This window comes from Alosa sapidissima, chromosome 13 (assembly GCF_018492685.1).
Source record: "Alosa sapidissima isolate fAloSap1 chromosome 13, fAloSap1.pri, whole genome shotgun sequence".
In the NCBI taxonomy this organism is placed as follows: domain Eukaryota; kingdom Metazoa; phylum Chordata; class Actinopteri; order Clupeiformes; family Clupeidae; genus Alosa; species Alosa sapidissima.
In genome coordinates, this window is record NC_055969.1 from 18,360,603 (window position 1) to 18,383,104 (window position 22,502).

The following is a 22,502-nucleotide window of genomic DNA, read 5'->3' on the forward strand; positions in this document are numbered from 1 at the left end:
ACATTCCAGGGCCGTTGTCTTTGACAGGATGTGCCAATTACAGTGACAGTGGGGAGGGGTACTCTGTGTGCTGACACCTACCTCATCATATTCATTGTGTTCTGTAGGGCCACTGGCTCTGGGGTAAAAATGTTTAATTCTTAGTAGTGAAACCAAATCAAATTTCTGAATGCTTTTATCGCCTATGTGTAGCCAAGACCCATGTTTACAAGATTCAGAGCTCAAAATATATACCAAATTCAATTTGGTAAATTGAGAACAGATGGGCTTTAGGACTATTGTTGATCTCATTGCGTATTCTTCATTGTCTGTTGATTGTTGCCAGTAGAAACAAATGAATTCCCAGTGTGACAACCTGCAAAATGTAGATGTAAAAATGTACTGTAGATGATGTAGGCTAGTATAGAGTTCGATAAAGTTGGATTGCTCCAGAACTCACACCAATGGATTGTGTCTTAAGGGAGCCACACCACTTTTATGAGACTAGCGCTGTTCTGTTGACCTTTAGTTATGTTGCTACTGAGCATGAAGGACAGGCCAGTTATCAGTTCTGTCCAACATTGATGGTAGGTTTAGAAAAAAGTCAACATATTTTAATCATATCACAATAATACCAATAACCGTGATCCTTTTGGTCATGATTTTTCATCAAATGTTCATACTGTATCTCTAGTGGCTGGTGAAAAAGTTGAGTGGCTGGTAGATTTTGGAATCCACCAGCCACAATGGTAGGTGTAAAAAATATTTCCATCCCTATATGTTACAGTATGTGATATGTCTTAATAGGGCCCCTCAGTCAAATTATGTTATGTTATTATTATGTTATTAACCCCTGATATCTGAATGGGGCCCCTCAGTCAAATAACACAGGTCACACTATATGTGATAATCATGCTTCTTAATAGTCATCTTTTTTCACAGCAAGATGCCTTAAATCTGCTGATAGTTATAGTTACCCCCCTAGAATTGCTGAGTTAATAACTTTTTGTTGTCTTTTTACATAAGTCAGGGATTATACATAGCAAAGTAGGTTTAGGAAAAAATTGAACACGCACGCACTATGACTTCACAAAATCTCACTCTAACTAACTTGAAGGCAATTCGTTTTTGTAATCATTTAAATGTTCAGATAAATTAGATGCATTACCTTTTCCTCTTCAAATCAGACAGATTTTCCACAGTTTTTAGATTGTCTAAGAAAAATAAAAGGTACAAAGTCAAACTTTTTGCAACATGAATAAATGTAACATACCGGTAGACAACGTAATGTAGCATCAATTGCAATAATATCAGTTGGTGTAGCCCTTTCATGTTTTAGAGGGGACAGTTCCTATGAGCTTCCCCCCCTGTGAGTGGGGGAGCAGAGTGTAGACTTACTGAGTGCTGGAACTCTCCCTGGCACGTTGTATTCCTCCCCTCTCCCCTGCATCTCCTTATATTGACCATATCCTACGGTGGCCCTGAAGTGCCAAACACAATGCAAGCACAGTGCAAACGAAATTTTATTACCAATAAGGCAAGGTTTGTTTGACAGATGTTGTTTGACATATTTAAAGATTAACCTCAACCTCACTGTCATGTACAACAGCAAAACACATGGTTTACTTGAAAACAAGGGCCAATTGTTTTGTGATTTTGTTTTATTTTGGGAAATTATTTTTGTGAGTATTTTAAACTGATCAATTTATGGGATGAATACACATTTTAAAAATGAAATAACCTTGTGATAGCATTTTATATCTTGAGATGCTCTTTACGGTAAGTGTGGCTATTTTTAGCAGTTTTTAACAGTAAAACAATGTAAAACAATTTCACCAGAAGGGACACATTAAGCAATGTTGTTTATGGATATATTCTTAGTATATCTACATAAAATTCTTCAGTTGACCTATACTATGGCATCACTGTAATAAAAATAAATATTTTTAATACTTTATAATAATTAGAGTTTCATACATGCATTATACATTTATTTGTCTTTCCCTCTGTGTTTTTATGCCCAACCCAAGGGATTGGGTATGTGTGTGTGTGTGTGTGTGTATGTGTGTGTGTGTGTGTGTGTGTGTGTGTGTATGTGTGTATGTGTGTGTGTGTGTGTGTGTGTGTGTATGTGTGTGTGTGTGTGTGTGTATGTGTGTGTGTGTGTGTGTGTGTGTGTGTGTGGTAAACGAGATGTCAGCGGTTTGTAAATATTAAATGCACTACATTTTGTTTCCCAGTGATTGACAGGCTCTCTTAAATAAATTGCATGATATCAATATGCCTATCAAATACTATTCTATTTATGCCCGACACACATACACAGCATGTCTCCAGGGCTTTTTTTGCCAGTGCTAGTGACAGAAGTAGTCAAATGTAGGGCAACATTCCAAAAGTACAGGGTACAGCCATTTTATTCCTGGTGTGGTGTGACATTTCTTGGAAGCAGTGTGGACTCACGGACACTCCACATTACTCAAAGTAGCCAACCTGGTCCCATTAGCAAAATGTTCCCCTGGGAACGTTTTCACAAACCCAGCCAAACGTCCAACCAGGCACGTTTCTGGGGTGCAAACTAGCTAGCGGGGGTGCTAAAGACAGACGTTTAGACGTTGTTTACTATAGTTAGGTCTGGTCAAACTAAATTGTAGCTTACACAAGCTCAGCAGTATTATTTGGTTACCAAACCAAAGTTTTGGATTAATAGTGCCTATATCTCCCTACGTTTTACAAAATATAAGGGCACAAACCCTGAACTGCCGTCTATGAGTTAGCTGCCATATCTTGTTGTTGTTTTTTCGCGAGCATCCTGGGGGATTTAGCTGAATTGTCAACGCGCTCGACTTCCGCTCCGAGGTGCAGCTGTTCGCGGGTTCGAATCCGGCTGTGTGCAGGGCCGAGCCGTGCAATTCAACACAACACAAAGACCAGACTCAGCACACTGCCAGATTCGAACCCGCGAACAGCTGCACCTCGGAGCGGAAGTTGAGCGTGTTTAATGTCAAATTGTCATGACAAAAGACACTCCAAACAAATTTAATGTCAAGTTGTCATGACAAATACATTTTCTGGTAATGTCACCCTGGTTAATGTCAAGTTGTCATTACAAAGACATCCCAAACAAATTTAATGTCAACTTGTCATGACCAAGACAACTTCTGGTAAATTCACTTTGATTAATGTCAAGTTGTCATAATCAAGATAACCCAACGTCAACTTGTCATGACAAAAAACAAATAACACTTAATGACAGAAGTCGTTAACGTTTATGACTTGTTTATAATGTTTATGACACATTCATGACTGTGTCATGTCATATGACTGCGTCATGTCACTCTTATGTAGATACCTTCAAGTAAAGTGTTAACGCAACAACACAGCCATACACAGCCAAATCTTAAATTATGGATTCGGTATTCAGGATTCAGTGCATCCCTAATCTCAACCAAATTCAATGGGTCATCTCCTAATCCCACCCCCATCTCTCCCCTACTTCACTTCCGGTTTCTCTCCATTATCCTGTCAATTAAAGGCAAATCCCCCCCCCCCCCAAAATATAGGAAACCAGAAAAAGCATAAACAGTCACTCTGGTTACACAGCCACAGTTACTATGAGTCATTGAGTCAGCTCCCTTCAAAACAATAATTATATCATACATTATATATATATAAAATACCTGGGAATGACAACATTTTTGTACTGTATTTATCCCTGTGTGGCTCATACAGTACCGAGTCATGATAGTAACAACATTACTGAATGGAACAACTACATGCCACAGCTGATGAGTTAATCCCACAGTTACTCTCAGGCTTGTGGATTGAAGGGTTTGTGCTGTTAGCTCTCCAGCTGCTCTCCTTGACATTTACATGCTCCAAGTTTGGGATTGCTCAAAGATTGTTGATACTTTGAAGTCAGCAGCTCGTTAAGATTCATCCAAGGGGATAATTTATTGCCATGAGTTACATGAGTTACAGCCAGCTTTCAACCCTGTCCCTCAAGTATTTACTGCAGGCATCGTCTTCCAAAAACAGCAGTTACTGTATACATAAATCCTAAATTGCTAATATTAGATTCACTGTAAATAACTGTGAAACTACACTGAACACAATACACTGAAAATATTATTTATTTTTACTGTGGTATTCTTTAAGTGCAAAACAAAACAGCAAAGAAGCTTCTCAATGGGTGCCTGACAATGCAAGAAATGTTGTTAAAACATAGAACAGACAAATGCACAGTAATTTGCAAAAATGTGGCCACCAAGATTTTCAAGATTAAAGTTAATTATCTTGTAATGTAATACTACTGTATATGATATGGGTTAGATATATTCAATGCCACACGAGTTCAGCCAAATGTATCACTAGTGTGCATGCAAGTATATAAATAATTAAAGATATTTCAAAAGACATATCTTAAGTCTTACCCATTTGGATAGCAAACATGTCTCACATGTTGCTACGTTAATTGCCAGCAGCTGCTAGCCAGATTGTAACTATATTGCTAAGACCCTGTCCCAAGGTAATACATTGTTGTGAGATGTGTCTGATCCTGTTCCTTATTAACACACAGGCCATAGTAGCCTTTGACGGTCACATTTTTTTCTCTGGCTGCTGCTACATTTATTTCTCACTGTCCTCTTTGCCGGCAACCTCAAAGAACTTCATAAGGGACAGCTGCAACAGTTGCAAAATGAGACTGTAAAGTTAAACCCAGATTTAGTTTTAATAAATCTTTTAGGTGGTTATTACTAATGTTTGTGTGTTTTGTGAAAAACCTTCACTAAAACAAATTAGTTGATTGTAATAGTCAAGTGAAATATGCATCATGTTAAGTAAAGACAACAATAAAGTTAATGTTTTTGCAAAGCAGAGAAGAGGTCTAATTTGTGCAGTTTAGGCTACTTATTGCTGCTGCTTATTTAACTCAAACTTTATCATTGACATTGGTGTTTCTGTCTGTAGATGGTTAACACTAAATGAAACATCTCACACAAGTCACACAAATGAAACAGATTAGCCTACAAACTTCACACAGTGTCTTGGGCTTCGGGGCCCCCTTAGGCCCATTAACGATCCCTGGATACAGCATGAAAGAACAGTTTTTAAATATGTAAAATCAGATTATTAGCGTCACTGAATACATTTGAATGGGCTGCTTCTGTTCTATGCTAGCTTGCACTCTCTTTTTACTAAGAAGGCTATTGTCATTTGGGTGGCTGCATTTGGACTCTAACAGGCTAATCATAATCTATAAACTTAATCTTGAAGCAACACCATGGAGTAATGTTTATTTTAGTAATTTTACCATTAAATAAAGACGTCAAGCTCATTTTAATGCAACACTGACTTACAATAAGCAAAATGTCTGAAATTGCAGTGTCTGTAATTGCACTTAGCTTACTACGAGGCACCTGCAGGAATGAGTGCTATGGACACCCATCAATGCCCTCATCCTTGCTCCATGCTGCCTCCATCCTTTCTGTTTTCGTTGTTTACAAAAAACATTTTGTGATGACCTTGAGGTCTATGTTAATGAATCAGCTTAACAGTGTGTGATAATAAGCCTAGCCTAGCCTAGCCTACAACTTCTGTAATTGTTGCGTGCATGCACTGTTATTCTCTCTCCTGTTCAAATAAAAGCTCTGTGTGCGTATAGTTCTGCATTAAAGGTCCCATGTGTAACTTCTCCCATCTAGTGTTTATGGATTATATTGCAACCTAATAGAACTACGGTAGCCATCGCACATCAAAAACATAACACCCAATTTACACCAAAGATCCGCGTTGACACAAAACCGTCGCAGAAGGAGTTGCAGCGGTGTGAATTCAATGGGGCACGTCATTGCCAGCTGTTGCAAGCCATAGCAAGGCATTTAACGTTACCATCTAGCAGCTCATCTCATTGCGAATCTATCTAGATGATGACCGTAGTTCCGGACTCCTAAATAGGTGTGTTAAAACATAAACTTTTTCTCTTTTGTCATTGCTTGTGTGTGATGCCAATGAAACACACTTTCGGACATGGAATAAATAATTTAATTTTGCCTGTTAACCGAGCTAGTTAGCTAACGTTAGCACAGTAAACTGAAAGTTAATGGTGATGTTCGCTAGCTAGGTAGCAGCTAAGGACTTTGTTTAAACTTGTTGCAAACTAACCTGAAATAACATACATTCAGCAACTTTGTGGTAGTCTGCTGGTTCTAGCAAAACTATGGTAGGTTAGTTTATCAACTGTTGTCGTGGAAAACTTCCGAATCCAATTGTTCACTTAACAATTACCACTTGACTATTTAGTAATTTAGCACTCAACAAGGCGTCCGAAGGAGACAATGTAGATAGAAGATTTTCCAAAGACTGTTGATCTTTATTCACCATACTGCAATGATAGTACAGCCCAACCAAAGTCCAGACCAACCATCAAAGCAATAGGGAGATGTCATCAGCTAGGGCCCCGATGCAAATCTGCCTATATGGATGGCTATACACTATATTTTATAGGCCTACCCCTCGAGAAGTGCCGCCTTCTCGCGCCATTCACCAATCAGCATTAAGCAGGGTCGCTTACATTGGTGGAAACCATCTTCCCATCATACATAAAACTATATGCAAACCTATCTAATGCATAGGAAACATATGTAAAATAGTGTAACCTTGAGTTGTTCTGGTTCTTTCCAGTTTTGGGAAATAGGGCCTTCTTATTCTTATTCTCTTCCTAGCGGACAGGCCCTAACTCATAAGACACAGTGGCCTCCTACTCCCTGTCCTGTCCTCACCAGCTGGATAACACCTCTCCCTAAACCATCTGAGGGGATCCTCTCATCCTGGTACCCCCAGTACTTTTCCACTCACCCCAATCCTCCGACAGTTGGTCTGGCCTACACAAGATTGTGACCTCACACTGTTCACAGCAAATGCAGTGACATTAAGACTTATGACACTCATGACTATATTCTTCTGAATCATAAAATCCCATGCAATAGTATAAACTGTAATAAATACTGTCTCTGGGTCTAGAGCCCTTGAACAGGTGGCTGTGCACAAGAGCTTTGCTGAGACAGTGACAGATCATGAACAAAGTTATTTTTTCTCTTTATTTGTTTTGTTGGAAAATGCAACGGCAATGTCGGAATGTTAGGAAGACATGTAGCTTGTAGAAAATGGGTTCATAACTTACATCGCTGAATGTAGGGAAATTCAGCAGATGAATCCAAGAAAGTTTTTCTTTGCATGCCAAAGACGGCGCTGTATTTCACAAATGTCCCTAGCCGGTCACCGTTATTTTAAAATGGCGCACGTAGATGGAGCATTTATAAAAGCTATGTATGTGTAAATGCCGATTTCTAAGCCCATAGGTATGCTCAGAGCCCGTCTACGGAGAGCCTTGGCACTTCCTATTAAGCCCTATTGTATCGAAATTGGTTACAGTTCCATTAGAATTCCACTGGGGACGAGCGCAGGTTGAATGGGGGTCTATGGAGCTAGACGGCTAAATTTATCTTTCACCTGCTTGTCGTGGAAGAATCGTATATTTTATTGTAGTTTTTGCAAGTTCAATATAGATTTTAGATTTAAAGTGGAATGAACGAGTACTTATGTGCTTTTCATTTCTTACAGCTTCGGTCGTTGTTGCCCATAACACGCTAGCATTGTGCTAATGAATGACGTCATTGACATATTTGAAAGGCTTTTGTGTTTCCACACAGCGAAACACCTCGCGATTTTCGGCCAGCGAAATTTCGCCTCAGGGGCGTGACGGCGAAACCGCTAACCTTTTGACTGCAGTGTCTAGCCAGTGGTGGCAAGCGAGCTAATTAAGCTAATCAGCTAATTCAAACGTTGAAGATATCCAGGGGTCTTTATGACTCGACTAAGACTATGTTGCCTATAAACAACAATTCATGTTCATAGAAACAACAAGGTCAATAAGACATAATATATTTCATACCTGTGTTGCAGCATGTAGCCTAGCTGTCTAGCTAGGTTTACAATGCAATCCAATGTCCTAAAATACTAGCATTTCGCCTGTCAGCTAGCTAAAAAGATCGAGTGCTTAAACTAACATATATAGTGGTCTATTTAGTGGTGTATGTGCTCTGACTAAGTTCGTGTGGCATATAAACCACAATTCGTGTTGATACAAGTGCCAATGTTTGTGTAGAAACATTTTAATCACATACAAATGTTTGTGTTACAGCTCAGGTAGTCTCCGCCATCTTGGTCAGACTTTTTTGTAACTCCCGCCTCCAATCACAAAGACGCGGACCTGATTGGTTCTCGAATGGTCCTCATTTAAATAAAGTTAAACTTTGGCCAACTTTGTTTCGCCTGCCTCGGCGATTCGCTTTCATTTCGCCCAACTAGGGCGAATTTCGTCTCCATTCAACCTCAATGAGAGCGACGCGAAATTTCGTTGTGTGGAAACACACCGCGTGACTTTAAAAATATAATAATCAACAGTGTGTATTTTCTTTGCCTCTCCTATCGAATGCAACATTCAAATTACTACTCAAAAAATAATATCCAGAGAAGTGTACATGGGCGTAGATTTAGGGTGGGACGCTAAGGACTAGTCCTAATCAATATTTTAAGATGACAAAATTGTCCACACCAATATTTTAGCGAACTCATTTGTGCTGCTGATCATTCCGACAGCCAGCACAACATTAGGCTACAAGAAACGTCATATGATTTGCTGAAAAACAGAGGGGGAAGGGGCTATCTGACATGCACGCTACACGCACGGAGAGTGCCAAAAAGCACAGGCTACTGGCAGTCAAGCGAGCGGGTGTGTGTCAACGACAATGGTAAGTTAGGGCTGTCTGCCAATACATAGCCTATCCCATAAAAGGACAGAGTAAAACATTGTGATATTCCCTTTGCCCTTCAGCATATACATGTTTGCCCCTTTTTGTGGTTTGTAGATCAGCTATGCCACTCAAAAATACGAAGCTTTTTCATTATTCAGTCTAGGCAAAATAACTAGCCATACAAACTGGCAACTTTGTATGGCTGACCAGGCTTTCAAATGCGGATTTTACTGTGTAAAATAGCATTAGCTGTTAGGATATTACCCAAGATATTGTCACAGCTAAACCTAGCTTCTGTAATCTTCCAACCAAAGTTAGGAGTCATGTTGAATAGGCTAAGGGTGTGCCGCACGGACAGTCGCATATAGGCACAGAATAGAAGTCACCATCACTGACTGTTAGGCTAATTGGGCTAGCCTACCAATCTTGCAGTCGCAATAAACAATGGATCCGAGACATTTTCCTGTTCCTATATTCTGTTTATGTAGGCTAATGTATTTGTGAATGTAGCCTGCACAATGCAAATAAATAAAAGATAAACTGTTCCATTTCCATACTCATAGAAATGAACATTGTGAAAACCGTGAGACTGAAAGCTAATTGCATTCACGTTCCTCTTAAAGTGACAGGCACTCAATTAGATTTACACACCACAAATGTGATGATATTAAAGACAAGTGTAGCCTAATCATTTAAATATCAATATGATGTATTCAAATTGCTAAATATGTTTAGCTATTAGTAATCATGCAGATAATAAAATACTATAAATAATTAAAAATATAAGTTTATAGTTTATATGAATTCCAAAATATGACAACCATCACTTATTATGTGTGTTTGTGTGGAGAGTCAATCAAATTCTATGATTGCCACTGATGTGAATGATCTCACAAATCACAAACCAAATAAAATTTAAAAAAAATCGCAATAGTATCGAAATCAAGATTCTTCACTTGCTATTGGTATTGAAACAATAATGTTGGTATCGTGACAACAGGAGTTGTGAATGTGTCCCCACCAAAGCTGAGACCAAACCTACGCCCTTGGAAGTGCATATTAAGGCCCTCGCCTGCGAGTGCCCTCAAGTGAAATCTGAAGAGAAACTGCAACCAGTCCAGAAACCGGAAGTAACCAGACAGTGCCAATTCTCTTCCTATTAGACATTCTCTGGGATGCTTCGAATTGGTGGTGGTGGTAATTAAACATGAATGAGGCCACATTTATGAATGGGAAATGTTAAAATAGCTAACAAACAACTGAAAACGTTCCACACTGTCCCTTTAAGTTGATTTTGACAATGTCTTTACAGAATATTGTTAATAGCCTACTGTCATGCAGTTTATGGGATAAGGTGCAGAGTTGGGAAGTTATGGTAGGCCAGCTTGGTGTGAATATACACACAGGCAAATTTCTCTCTTGTTGTTGAGTAGCCTGATATGCACAGTGCATACAGCTGTACACCTGCAGGCCTGCCTGCTAACTAATGTTGCAGTAAGTAGGAGCATCATGTTTTTTACTTGGAGTAGCACATTTATTATTTAGCATTGTATCCATATTAAGATGAATTACTGTAGGCCCATCTCAAACAGGTCACACAAATTAAACAGTTCACAAAACTAAGATAGTAAATTGTGGCAGGTCTGATAGATCCTGACAAAACAAACCAATAATTCCATCAAACTCTTACTTTGTCTTATAGTCCAACCATCAAAAAGACAACTAACAGGCATATTAGAATGCAAACATTTATTAGGTAGTATATGTTGTCAAAGAATGGCCACATGAATCAGGATATTAATCCAAATGAAAGTGCCAAGAGTGAAGAGGATTTACTCGGCAACCTCCTTGCTCTAGGAAAAAGATACAACATGAAATTGATTAGTTGTGAAGGCAAAACATCTTCACACAACTTAACAAATATAATTCATGACTTTATGACATAATATATCCACAGCCTTACCTTTCCAGAGTCACGGCTCTTGGCCCTCATCTTGTTGACCTGGGATTCAGCAATGTCAGCACGCTCCTCAGCCTCCTCCAGCTCATGCTGAACCTTCCTGAATTTAGATAGGTAGCCATTGGCTTGTTCCTCCTGATAATGAGTAAATGTATTTAGTGAATATAAAGTATTGTTTCTGTATTCTGTTAACATATTCTGTGAATATGTTATCCCTTGTAAAATGTACAAGACATCCAAAGACATTTTCCTTTACAAATGGGATAATAAATACTACTCACAGCTTCCTCAGCCTGTCTCTTGTAGGCCTTGACCTTCAGCTGCAGCTTGTCAACCAGATCCTGGAGTCTGGCAACATTCTTCTTGTCCTCCTCAGTCTGAAGTAAAAAAAAAAAAACTATCAAGCAATGTCCCTTCCTCAAGGTTGATGCTGTTCCAAAGTTTAAAAATATTTTTTGTACCTGGTAGGTGAGCTCTTTGACCCTCCTCTCGTATTTGCGAACTCCCTTGACAGCATCAGCACCACGTTTCTGTTCAGCCTCAACCTCACTTTCCAGCTCACGAACCTTTACATGATGAATAATTGCATTGTAAGTAATGGCTTTGTTAATGAATTACATGTGGAATATATGTCCTCATACCCATTTTTTGTTTAATTACCCTGGACTCCAGTTTCTGGAGCTGTTTCTTGCCACCCTTCATGGCCAGATTCTCAGCCTCATCCAGGCGGTGCTGCAGATCCTTCACAGTAACCTCCAGGTTCTTCTTCATCCTCTCCAGATGAGAACTGGTGTCCTGCTCCTTCTTCAGCTCCTCTGCCATCATGGCAGCCTAGATTATGACATGGTGGGTTTCATCAATCATATAAATCAAATGAAATAAACCGTATGTATCTTAATATATAATTTAGTTTAACATTATAAGCTCCATTTACATCAGTGATGGCTTTCTTGGCCTTATCTTCAGCATTTCTAGCCTCTTGGACAATGTCGTCAACTTCACCTTGGACCTGAACCAAGTCAGCCTCAAGCTTCTTCTTGGTGTTAATCAGACTTGTGTTCTAGAGTTCAGAGATCATGTCAATCACATGTTAAAAAGGTGGAAAATCTCTGGAAATATTTTGAAGGATTGAAATGGCGCTAAAACATGTTACAGCTGAGCTGAATTGCTTTTCAATGATTTCAAGCAACATTCCGTACCTGGGAGTGCAAGAGGCCGACACGCTCACTGGCATCAACCAGCTCCTGTTCAGCCACTTTGCGGCCTCTCTCTGTCTGCTCCAGGGCAGCTCTGAGCTCCTCAATCTCAGCCATCATCAGGTTGTTCCTACGCTCCACCATAGCAACCTGTTCCTTCATGTCTTCTTGTCCTCTGACCGCATCATCAAGGTGCAGTTGGGCATCCTAATGGAAAAACATGGAATGTCAAAAGACTAGGGATTAGAAACGGTTCAAAGAACAAAAACAAAAAACGGAAACAAAAAAACATTTTTGGGATGAACTATTTTAATTTTTAATTAGCTGGTTCATAGCAGTATTGTTCCTTCATTGTTCAGTCACCGGCCCACACAGTCTTCCCAGGCCCATTTTATGACTGCATTTCTCAAAATCTGTAAGCTACTACAAGTAACACATCATGTTAATTAGCCTACTAACAGTGTGTGAAATAACCTACCAAAGACACCAAGAAAACATCTATGTTTCGTCTTATGCAATTGGCTGCAATGCTTAGCTTAGGCTTTTAACAGTTAGCCTTGATATCGGGTTTATTTTGATTTAAGCTTTAAGGCTTGTTGTGAAGAAAAAAAGCTAAGGCTACAGAGCCACTTGTCACAGGCTAAATCAATTTGTAAAGATAATGTCATTCTTAATAGAAAGGTTATTAATTGGTCTTCTATAACATTCTAGACAGGCCTTGGAACACTGGAAAAGGAGCGTAAAAATAATGTGTCTACTTGGAACAAATCAAAATGAAAAGCAATCCTCATTTAATCCCTGCAAAAGATGTGTATTGTTCTACTAATATTTCGGACTAAATTACATAGTATCATATTATGAGGATATACTTGTTGTACTATCAATCGAATATCGTTAAATAAGATCACACAGGTTTCCTGTACTGACCTTGAGTTGACCTTGCACATTTCTTAGTTGTTTCTGGGACTCAGAGGCCTGGCGGTTAGCATGGCTCAGCTGAATCTCCATCTCATTGAGGTCTCCCTCCATCTTCTTCTTGATTCTCAGGGCATCATTTCTGCTCCTGACCTCAGAGTCCAGAGTGCTCTGCATGGACTCAATCACCCTCTGGCTGTTCCTCTTGATCTGCTCCATCTCCTCATCCTTTTCTGCAAGCTTCCTGTCAACCTCACCCTTGATCTGGTTCAGCTCAAGCTGCACGCGGAGAATTTTGGACTCCTCATGCTCGAGAGTTCCCTTAACAAAAAAATATGAAAAATGTAAAGATGTAAATAACATCTTTTCAGTTTCTCATTACTGTAAAGCTTGTCTGAGTTTCTACCTCAGCCTCTTCCAGGGCAGTCTGGATCTCGGACTTCTCAGTCTCAACTGTCTTCTTGGCCTTCTCCAGCTCATGGATGCTCTTTCCAGTCTCACCCAGCTGCTCAGTCAGGTCAGAAATCTCCTCTGCAAATGTGCAGTTATAATATTACAGTAAACAGATTTTTAAACACCATTTCCATTTAAGTGGAATAGACTTTATATATCAGGTTATTTTGACTCACGTTGCAAATTCTTGTTCTCCCTCTTCAGGGTCTCAAGGTGGTCAAGAGACTCCTCATAGGAGTTCTTCATCTTGAACAACTCAGTGCTGAGAGAACGAGCCTCTTTCTGGGCACCCTCCAGCTCAGCCTGACCCTCCTCATACTTCTGCTTCCACTCTGCCAGGACCTTCAAGAAACATTTTTGGTGTAAAACATTTTTATTTATTCATCTTATTATTCAACTTGTATCTACATTCCACATCTGAATATAGTTTTGTAAGTATTACAGTACCTTGTCAAAGTTCCTCTGCTTCTTGTCAAGGTTGGCAGCCAGAGCATTGGCTCTCTCCACATCAATCATGAGGTCCTCAACTTCACCCTGAAGTCTCTGCTTGGTCTTCTCCAGAGATGCACACTTGGAGTTGACCGCCTCAATTTGTTCCTCAGCGTCCTGCAGACGCTGGGCAAGCTTTTTCCTGATAAAGCAATAGATTTGTGTCAGAGGACATGATGTTTTCCTTGAAAATTATACATTTCAGTATATAACATAATGACCCACAACCACATTCTATAGGTTTCTTTGCATATTTGATACATACTTGGACTCCTCAAGCTCCTCAGTGCGCTGGATGGCATCAGTTTCATACTTGGTCCTCCACTGAGCAACCTCGCTGTTGGCCTTGGACATGCCACGCTGCAGTTCAGCTTTAGCCTCCTGCTCTTCCTCAAACTGCTCCCTCAGGAGGTCGCAGTCATGACGTGCAGACTGAACAGCATGGGCCAGGGCATTCTTGGCCTGTTTTGTTAATGAGTGTTTATAGTGTTTATATAGTTATAGTTGCACAAGTTATGATTGAAGCGAGACAGTTGTCTGTCAATACTCTTTACCTTAACTTCCTCTTCATTCAGCCTCTTCAATTCTTCTATTTGCTGAGTGTATGCCTGTTTGCTTCTGGTCAACTGAGAAACCAGGCCATCTTTCTCTTCCACCTGACGTCCAAGCTCACCTGGTTGACAATTGTGTTTTCTTAGCATATAGACAAATACAAACTTTGCATACACATTTTAAGACTCTTACTTACCATTTTCAGTCTGAAGTCTTGCTCTCTGAGCACTGATGTCGTTGAGCTGGCGGCTACACTCATCACTCTTGGCCTTGGTTTCACCAAGTTGGTCTTCAAGGGTGCGGCACATCTTTTCCAGATTTGACTGTATATGATAAGGTATGTGAGCCACAAGAGGATTGGGAAAATAATAGAGTTATAGAAATATAGCACCTTAGTGACAAGTTAACAAGTTTGTAAGTTGGTGTGTTTAGATTTAATGTAGCATTTCAGTGAAACATGAAGTTTGCAAGTTGGTTTATTCAAAGCATGAAATGACAACATACATATCACTGACCTTAGATTTAGCAACGGCCTCCATGTTGCTGGAGAGATCATCAATCTCCATCTTGTATTCACTCTTTTCCTTCTCAAGCTTCTGCTTGACACGCTGGAGGTTGTCAATCTGCTCTCCCAGCTCAGCAACACTGTCGGCCTGCTTCTTGCGGAGAGCTGCAGCAGTGGCTTCATGCTGCAGGGTGGACTCCTCAAGATCTCGACGCAGCTTCTGGAACTCAGCCTCACGCTTCTTGTTCATCTCAATTTGAGCAGCAGTTGCACCACCAGCCTCTTCAAGCCTCTCACTGATCTCCTCAAGTTCCCTGGAGAGATCAGCTCTCTGCTTCTCAACCTTGGCACGAGCTGCACGCTCAGCCTCGATCTCTTCCTCCAATTCTTCAATGCGGGCCTAATAGTTGCAAAAAAGCATGTAGTAATTACTAAAGTTTTAAGGATATGCAAAACACTTTTTGAAAATGTACCAGAATAAGCAAACCTGAAGCTCCTTGATCTTTTTCTGAAGCTGAGCTCCAAGTGATTGTTCATCTTCAATCTTACTTAGAAGTTGGCTTGTTTCAAAGTCCTTCCTGAAATGGATGAACAAAATAACCTGAACTTGGCTGTATACATAGAAATTGAACAGCAATATTTCTTTACTGGTAATAGATATTGCTTTTACTTCTTAATCTTCTCCTCAGACTGCTGCTTGTCATTCTCCAGATCCATGATATTCTCCTGGGACAGCTTCAGGTCACCCTCAAGCTTTCTCTTGGCTCTTTCAAGGTCCATGCGAAGCTTCTTTTCTTGCTCCAGGGAACCCTCAAGCTGCAGATGTAGGTGTGTGAAGTGAGTAAGTGGAAAATAGTACCAAGTTTGCAATGCTTTCACACCTATAGATTAAGAACTTACATCATCGACTTGCTGTTCAAGCTTAGTCTTAGATTTGGTCAGAGTGTTGACTTTGTCTTCCTCTGCTTGAAGATCATCAAGAGTCTGCTGGTGGGCCTCTTGAAGGGCTTTCTTCTCCTTTGTCAGCTTAGCAATGGACTCATCCTGAGAGGCCATCTCTTCAGTCAGGTTCTTGACCTGCACATAGAAAATGTTGCATTAGTGAACAGTGTCACTTAGATAATTTATTTTCAACAGACTACATTGATCGGCATCTTTATAAATCCCAACCTTGTTCTCGGTGGCATGTTTTTCCTTCTCCACTTTGGCCAAGGTCAGCTCCAGATCATCAATGTCCTTCTTGAGCTCAGAGCACTCATCCTCCAGTTTCCTCTTCTTGGCAGTCAGCTCAGCATTAATTTCCTCTTCATCCTCCAGTCTCTCGGTTGTCTCTTTGAGTTTGGCCTCAAGCTGGATTTTACTCTTGATCAGACCCTCACACCTTTCCTCTGCATCATTTAGACCCTCATTTCCCTATTGTAAATATAAGATGAAAGCATGATTTGTATTGAATACACAATGCTGGGGCTGGTAGTGGTATGATTGTGAATATTGAAATGGTACAATATATACAGTACTTACAGATGCCACTTGCAGTGCCAGGTCATTCCTCTCTTGCACCAGAGCAACCATCTTCTCTTCCAGCTCCTTCTTCCTGGCCTCTGCCTTTGCACAGTTTTCTTTGAGTTTATCATAGTTCTCTTTCATGTTGGCTAGCTCCTTCTCAGTTTCAGCACTCTTCAGCAGAGGCTTAATCTTGTAGTAAACCTTCATCCATGGCCAAGTCTTGACATTCATGAATGAGCGTATATTGTACTGGATGGCGTAGATTGCCTCCCTATACAAGAAGGGTAGTGACATTTATCTTTAAACCTTCTATGTTGAATTATGATTACATGAAGCAGGTGGAAAGTATCTGTTCATATTGATGAAATGAAGACATTAGGCTACTGAGCTCTGCTCTACTCACTGCCGGCAGATGTCATGTCAACAATATGGCCACTATATGGCCAGTGTTGTTAAATACAAAATTACCTCCTTTCCATCATCTTCACAAACTCCCTCCTCATCAGGTATGCACGGCAGAGAGCCTGAGTCATTGTGACCAAGGTTGCCAATTTTTCATCTCGCATCTCCTCAAGGGTACCCAACAAACCAGCTTTGAAGAACACCTGTTTGGCAGAGGCAAAAACTATATGAGCCTTTGAAGAGAGATTAATCATCTTGAAATACAAATCTACTCAGAAAATCATTACCTTAGTGTGTCCAAATTTGTACTGAGTGTGATCAACATCAATGGATCCCAAGAGCTTCTCAGCAGCCTTCTTGTTATCAATGAACTGACCCTCAGGGATAACACTGGCATTCAGCACTTTGTATCTGGACATAATGAACACTTGTGTCATTTTCCCTGTCTAAATTCTGTAGTCTATATAATACATTATATCTCAGTTCACTATGTCAGTTCACCTCTGCTTGAAATCACCATAAAGGATTCTGCTTGGGAAACCTTTTCTGCAGATTCTGATACCCTCCAGCACACCATTGCACCTCAGCTGATGGATAACCAGGAAATTCTGCATAAGACCTGTCAAAAATAGAGATGCCATTTTTGAAGGAATTACAAGGTGTAGAAAAATGGACATGTCTTTATTAACCACCAAAAGTCCTTTACCTGGTTTCTTGATCTCATTTGGAATAAGACAACGCACAAAGTGAGGATGGGTGCTCCTCAAGTTGGTCATCAGTTTTCCCAGATTCTCCTGTTGATGAAAATGCAGTCAAATTATCCACTAACCATTCAATAACATGGTTGATTTGTTTGTCTCAAACTGCCCTAAACATACCCTAAACTGCGAGGACACAGTCTGCATGGAGCCACCCTTTTTCTTACCACCCTTCTTACTGCCACCAGTCTCTGTTGATATACAAATTATATTTTATAATTCTGTTACATATGTAGAAATGAATACAATGGATATTTTTTACTTGTATAGAGTATAGTTAGTTTTGAGTATAGTTTTGTTACCCTCAACAACAGGTGGGTACAAGACAGGCAGGAGTTTTACTCCCGACTTCTGGTACAGCTGCACAACAGAATCATTCAGTGGATCCTTGTTCTTGTCCAGCCACCCACCAACATTGTAGTCCACAGTGCCGGCATAGTGCACCAGGGAGAAGTGGGCCTCAGCCTTGCCTTTGGCAGGCTTTGGCTTCTCAAAGGCCTTAGTTTTGCCAAGATGTTGGTCGTACAGTTTGTTCTTGAAAGTGGTGTCAGAGGCCTTGGGGAACATGCACTCCTCTTCAAGGATGGCAAAGATTCCCATAGGCTGTTGGAAAATCAGTTTAGTTTAATAGTAGATATCATGAAACATTACAAATTTGGCTCCTTTTGTTGATTAAAACCGACCTTCTCAATCAGCTCAATGCAAGCAGCTAAGTCCATGCCGAAGTCAATGAACTCCCATTCAATGCCCTCTTTCTTGTACTCCTCTTGCTCCAGAACAAACATATGGTGGTTGAAGAACTGTTGCAGTTTCTCATTGGTGAAGTTGATGCACAGCTGCTCCATGCTGTTGAACTGTGTTGGGGAAATGTTATAGACCCTTTCAAGAGAGTTCCATTATCAGCATCATAGTTGGCCCCACAAGACTTACTTTTTAACATTCCATATGTTATCTTAATGCAGAGGAAGTAGATTGGGGCCCAAATAGAATGTTCAAGCATTGTTTTTGTTTTTATTGCTGAAAGGGTCTATAGATTGTTTAAGAATGGAGTCAATGGAAGGTAATAATGGTAATAGTGTTTTCCTCACATCAAAAATCTCAAAGCCAGCGATATCCAGCACACCAATGAAGAACTGTCTCGGCTGCTTTGTGTCCAACATTTGGTTGATACGGATGACCATCCACAAGAACATCCTCTCATAGATAGACTTGGCCAAGGCTGACACAGAGTTATTGACCTGAAACAAGATGTAACAGTAATGGTCTCATTAAGCACGGACCAAATCATAAACTTTAGAGTGATTTTGAATTTGAATGATAAAAGAAGAGCAATACCCACAATCACATTCTGTCCAAACAATATCAAGATGTTGTAGTAGGTGAAATAATACCTGTGGTACAGTCTGACCCTTGGTGACAAACTCATTTCCGACTTTCACTCTTGGGTAGCACAAAGCTTTCAGCATATCAGCAGAATTCAAGCCCAAGAGGTAAGCAACTTTGTCAGCATCTGAGAACAACAAAGCCAGTAAAATTAGTTGTTTATCAATACTTTATTCTGGAAAGTAAAGCTTAAGTAAAATTCTGCAAAGTTACATTTAATAAACAGTACTCATTGTCATAATTTTAGACAGGCTCAGTTGTGAGTGTGAAATCACTTTGACATGAAGAAATGTTAATACTATGCAAAGTTCAATTTAACATAATTAAATTACTTAAATAAGACTGTCTCTCAGTTATTTAAAATTAGAAAGTGTCAAAGTACTAGAACTTATCCAAGTTCAGTTTAAGTTTTTAAACCCACCCTCAGTGCCATCAGGCTCAGCCTGCTCCTCACGCTGCTTCTGCTTGAATTTCATGTTGCCATGATGGAGCACAGCACCAGTCAGCTTGTAAATGGTGACTTTCTCCTCATTACTGAAACCCAGGATGTCAATGGCTGTCTAAAATGACAAAGCACATTTTTGTAAAACATATTATGACCTTCATTGTCTAAAAGAAATATGTATGAACAACTCACATCTGTGGCCACCAACTCCTCTTTGTCATCAATGCTGGCCACAGTGATCTGACCCTGACTGCACATTGGGAAGTCATAGGGGTTGGTAGTGATGAGGGACATCTCTGTTCAGGCGAAAATAAGAAAATATCTTCAATCAGTAGTTTTACCATTCATTTAATATGGTTGCAAACAGTTGAAACTGTGAACCCTACCAATGAGCTCAGGCATGTGGTTGGTCATCATCTGGTAGAAGATGTGGTAGCCTCTCTCATCAGGAAGTTGGAATGTCACTCTAGACTTCTCCAGCAGGTCTGCGAAGAAGATTTTTTCAATGTAACAAATATAAGGTAGCGATAATATAGCATTGTATAACACTATTATTATACTTACAAGTCTCAATATCAGCACTAGCCAGTTTTCCAGTTGTGCCAAAGTGAATTCTGATGAATTTACCCTGTATGAGATACAATGTTATCCCATATATTTAAAGAAATCAAGAGATTCATCCTCATATTCAGTTTCTGTAGCCTTCTAATGGGAAATTAACTTACAAAACGAGAGGAGTTGTCATTCCTCACTGTCTTGGCATTACCATAAGCCTCCAGCAGTGGGTTGGCAGCAATAATCTGGTCTTCAAGAGAACCCTGCGAGTGCAATTGGCATTTGTGTTGTGTTTTCCAGATCTTTGGTGTTTTATCTTAAAACATTTTTATGTATATTGGTAAGTACATATACATTTACAGTATGTACAACAAGAGTTCTTTAGCTTTAATTAGCTTTTACTTGTGAAAAGACCTCTTACCTGCATTTTTCCAGCGGCTGCCGGCTGCTCTTGCTTCTTCTTGTCACCAGCCACTGCAATTGTTGCAAAGTACTGGATGACACGCTTGGTGTTGACAGTCTTCCCAGCACCAGATTCTCCACTAGATTACACAGAATATAGTATGATTTTCCTGTGAATCGAATAACATTACATGGAAATATCTCTGAATTAAAACAGAGTCAGAAGATTTGAGTGGTTCATTAACACTCACGTAATTAGGACAGACTGGTTCTCCCTATCTGTAAGGTAAAATGGAAATATTAGTTTATGGATAGATATATAATTTCATCATAGTATGAATTGACAAAATAAAAGCATACCTTGGAGCATGAACTGATAGGCGTTGTCAGAGACAGAGAAGATGTGGGGTGGGGCCTCCATGCGCTTCTTGCCTCTGTAGGCAGCGACCACCTCTGGGTCGTACACTGGGAGCCACTTGTAGGGGTTCACAGTGACACAGAACAGTCCAGAGTAGGTCTAGAATGAAGAAGTAAGGGGGATTGGTTTTCCAGGTCTTTTTATTATTCTGTAACACAGTTTTTCATTTGTAAGAAAGCATAATGCTTACATAGATCATCCATGCTGCATAACGCTCTTTGAGGTTATACAGGACAGAAGCTTCATTGAGGTGGGTCATCATGGCCATGTCTTCAATCTTGTCGAACTTGGGAGGATTCATGGGGGAGACGTCGTCTTCCTTCACTGTCCTTTCCTGAAATCAATGTACACAGCAATTTTAACAAAAAGATACATTCAAGACTTTCTCTGTAATAGTGAGTCATTTTATTATCACAACCATTTTAACAATCTTGCTGATGTACCTCCTTGGTTTCCAGGACTTCAACAGTGACTTTGCCACCATCCTTCTTTTTGATTGTACCCTTGACATACAAGTCCTCCTTGTCAGCCACATAGCAAGCTGTCTTTGCATCAAAGGGCTTGGTTTGGGCCTCAATTCTCTCCTTCTCAGGCTTACGGAGGTAAATGGCAGCCTTGCCATAAACGGCCATTTCACCATCTCCCATGATTGTTGGTTACTGCATCAGAGCATTTGAATTTGTGGTATAAGCATGATAAGGATTACCTTTAAAAAGGACTGCTTCTGGATTAGGCCTACAGCAATATTGTTGTTTGTTATAGCCTAGTAAATGTTAATACACAATCAATGGTTGTCTTTAAAGTATTAAACAATCCTATTCTAACAGGTTAATGAAAGAGGTCTATTGCGAATAAACATCTTACCTTTTCTGTCACACACCCAGATTAATTTTCAAAGTTGTTAAAGCCCCTGAAGAACAAAGTAAGTGACAAAGTTATAACACATAAAATACATGGGTGAATCTAATGGGGGAGGGGAAAGTAAAATCCAAATCTTATCCTCGCCCTATACAGGGTTTGACAGCTGCCCTCTCTCTGTCCACAGATGCTGACTTACTGTGCAGTGGAACCCCCTGGTCTCTGCTGCTGAACTCTGCTCCCTCCAAGCCCTTTTATTGGCCATCATCTGCAAACTGAGCAGGACCTCCCTCCCCCAAATAAGGCAAGATGGGTTTGATAGATGTGGTGTGATATATTCAGACACCCTACCTTGCTGCTCCACAGATTCAAACACCTCAACCTTGCTGTTCCACACAATGATACAATTGTTGATCTCTGCTAGTACTGCTGTACTGCTAGTTTTGGTAAACTTATGGTTGTTATGCGATTCCGTTTATTGAATCTGATTTCAGTTTCATTTAAATATACCTAAACTGATTAATTTTAGGCATAATTCAACATATTGAACCATCATTTGGCATCCTCTTACTCCTGATATAAAATGTGAGTTAAATAATCAAACATATAAACAAATAAATGAGTAATTTAATAAAATAGCTCACATATACACATAAAAAAATATGAAAACTATTCACAGTTTAAACCTGTTTGAGTATGAAGTTGATATCCCTATAAAATAATATGTGCTAACTTCTATTTATGTCCCACACATACACAGCATGGTTCAATGGTCCCTTTTTGGCAGTGGTAGAACTAGTACATTTTAAGACAAGATTCCAAAGTTCAGAGAGCTTTGCAGCTTCATAGCATGGTGTACTATGACAAGTCTTGAAATGTTTTGGCTTAAGCCACTCTACATCATACAGAAAAA

General features: G+C 39.9%; 1 protein-coding gene and 1 long non-coding RNA gene across 2 annotated transcripts; one reads left to right on the plus strand and one right to left on the minus strand.

Annotated features, from left to right (window-relative positions):
* The first annotated feature begins 466 nt into the window (after nt 1–466).
* Nucleotides 467–11,207, plus strand: LOC121680948. Its single transcript, XR_006021879.1, has 3 exons — nt 467–679; nt 3,336–3,339; nt 11,194–11,207. It is a non-coding gene; the product is annotated as an uncharacterized LOC121680948 (long non-coding RNA).
* LOC121680935 (myosin heavy chain, fast skeletal muscle-like) lies at nt 10,527–21,627 on the minus strand. Its single transcript, XM_042060536.1, has 40 exons — nt 21,596–21,627; nt 21,175–21,390; nt 20,922–21,065; nt 20,674–20,830; nt 20,565–20,592; nt 20,333–20,453; nt 20,082–20,174; nt 19,921–19,984; nt 19,743–19,841; nt 19,549–19,652; nt 19,333–19,471; nt 18,920–19,038; nt 18,617–18,766; nt 18,212–18,382; nt 17,831–18,131; nt 17,649–17,719; nt 17,477–17,564; nt 17,272–17,389; nt 17,058–17,181; nt 16,837–16,973; nt 16,384–16,639; nt 16,033–16,275; nt 15,763–15,939; nt 15,533–15,678; nt 15,350–15,440; nt 14,873–15,262; nt 14,554–14,680; nt 14,360–14,478; nt 14,071–14,267; nt 13,764–13,947; nt 13,493–13,658; nt 13,270–13,394; nt 12,876–13,184; nt 11,952–12,155; nt 11,687–11,812; nt 11,413–11,583; nt 11,214–11,318; nt 11,034–11,129; nt 10,756–10,887; nt 10,527–10,645 (listed from the first exon to the last, which is right to left on the minus strand). The coding sequence occupies exons 2-40, from the start codon at nt 21,376–21,378 to the stop codon at nt 10,625–10,627; spliced, it is 5,817 nt and encodes a 1,938-aa protein (XP_041916470.1). The 5' UTR covers nt 21,379–21,390; nt 21,596–21,627; the 3' UTR covers nt 10,527–10,624.
* Between the last annotated feature and the right edge of the window lie 875 nt (nt 21,628–22,502).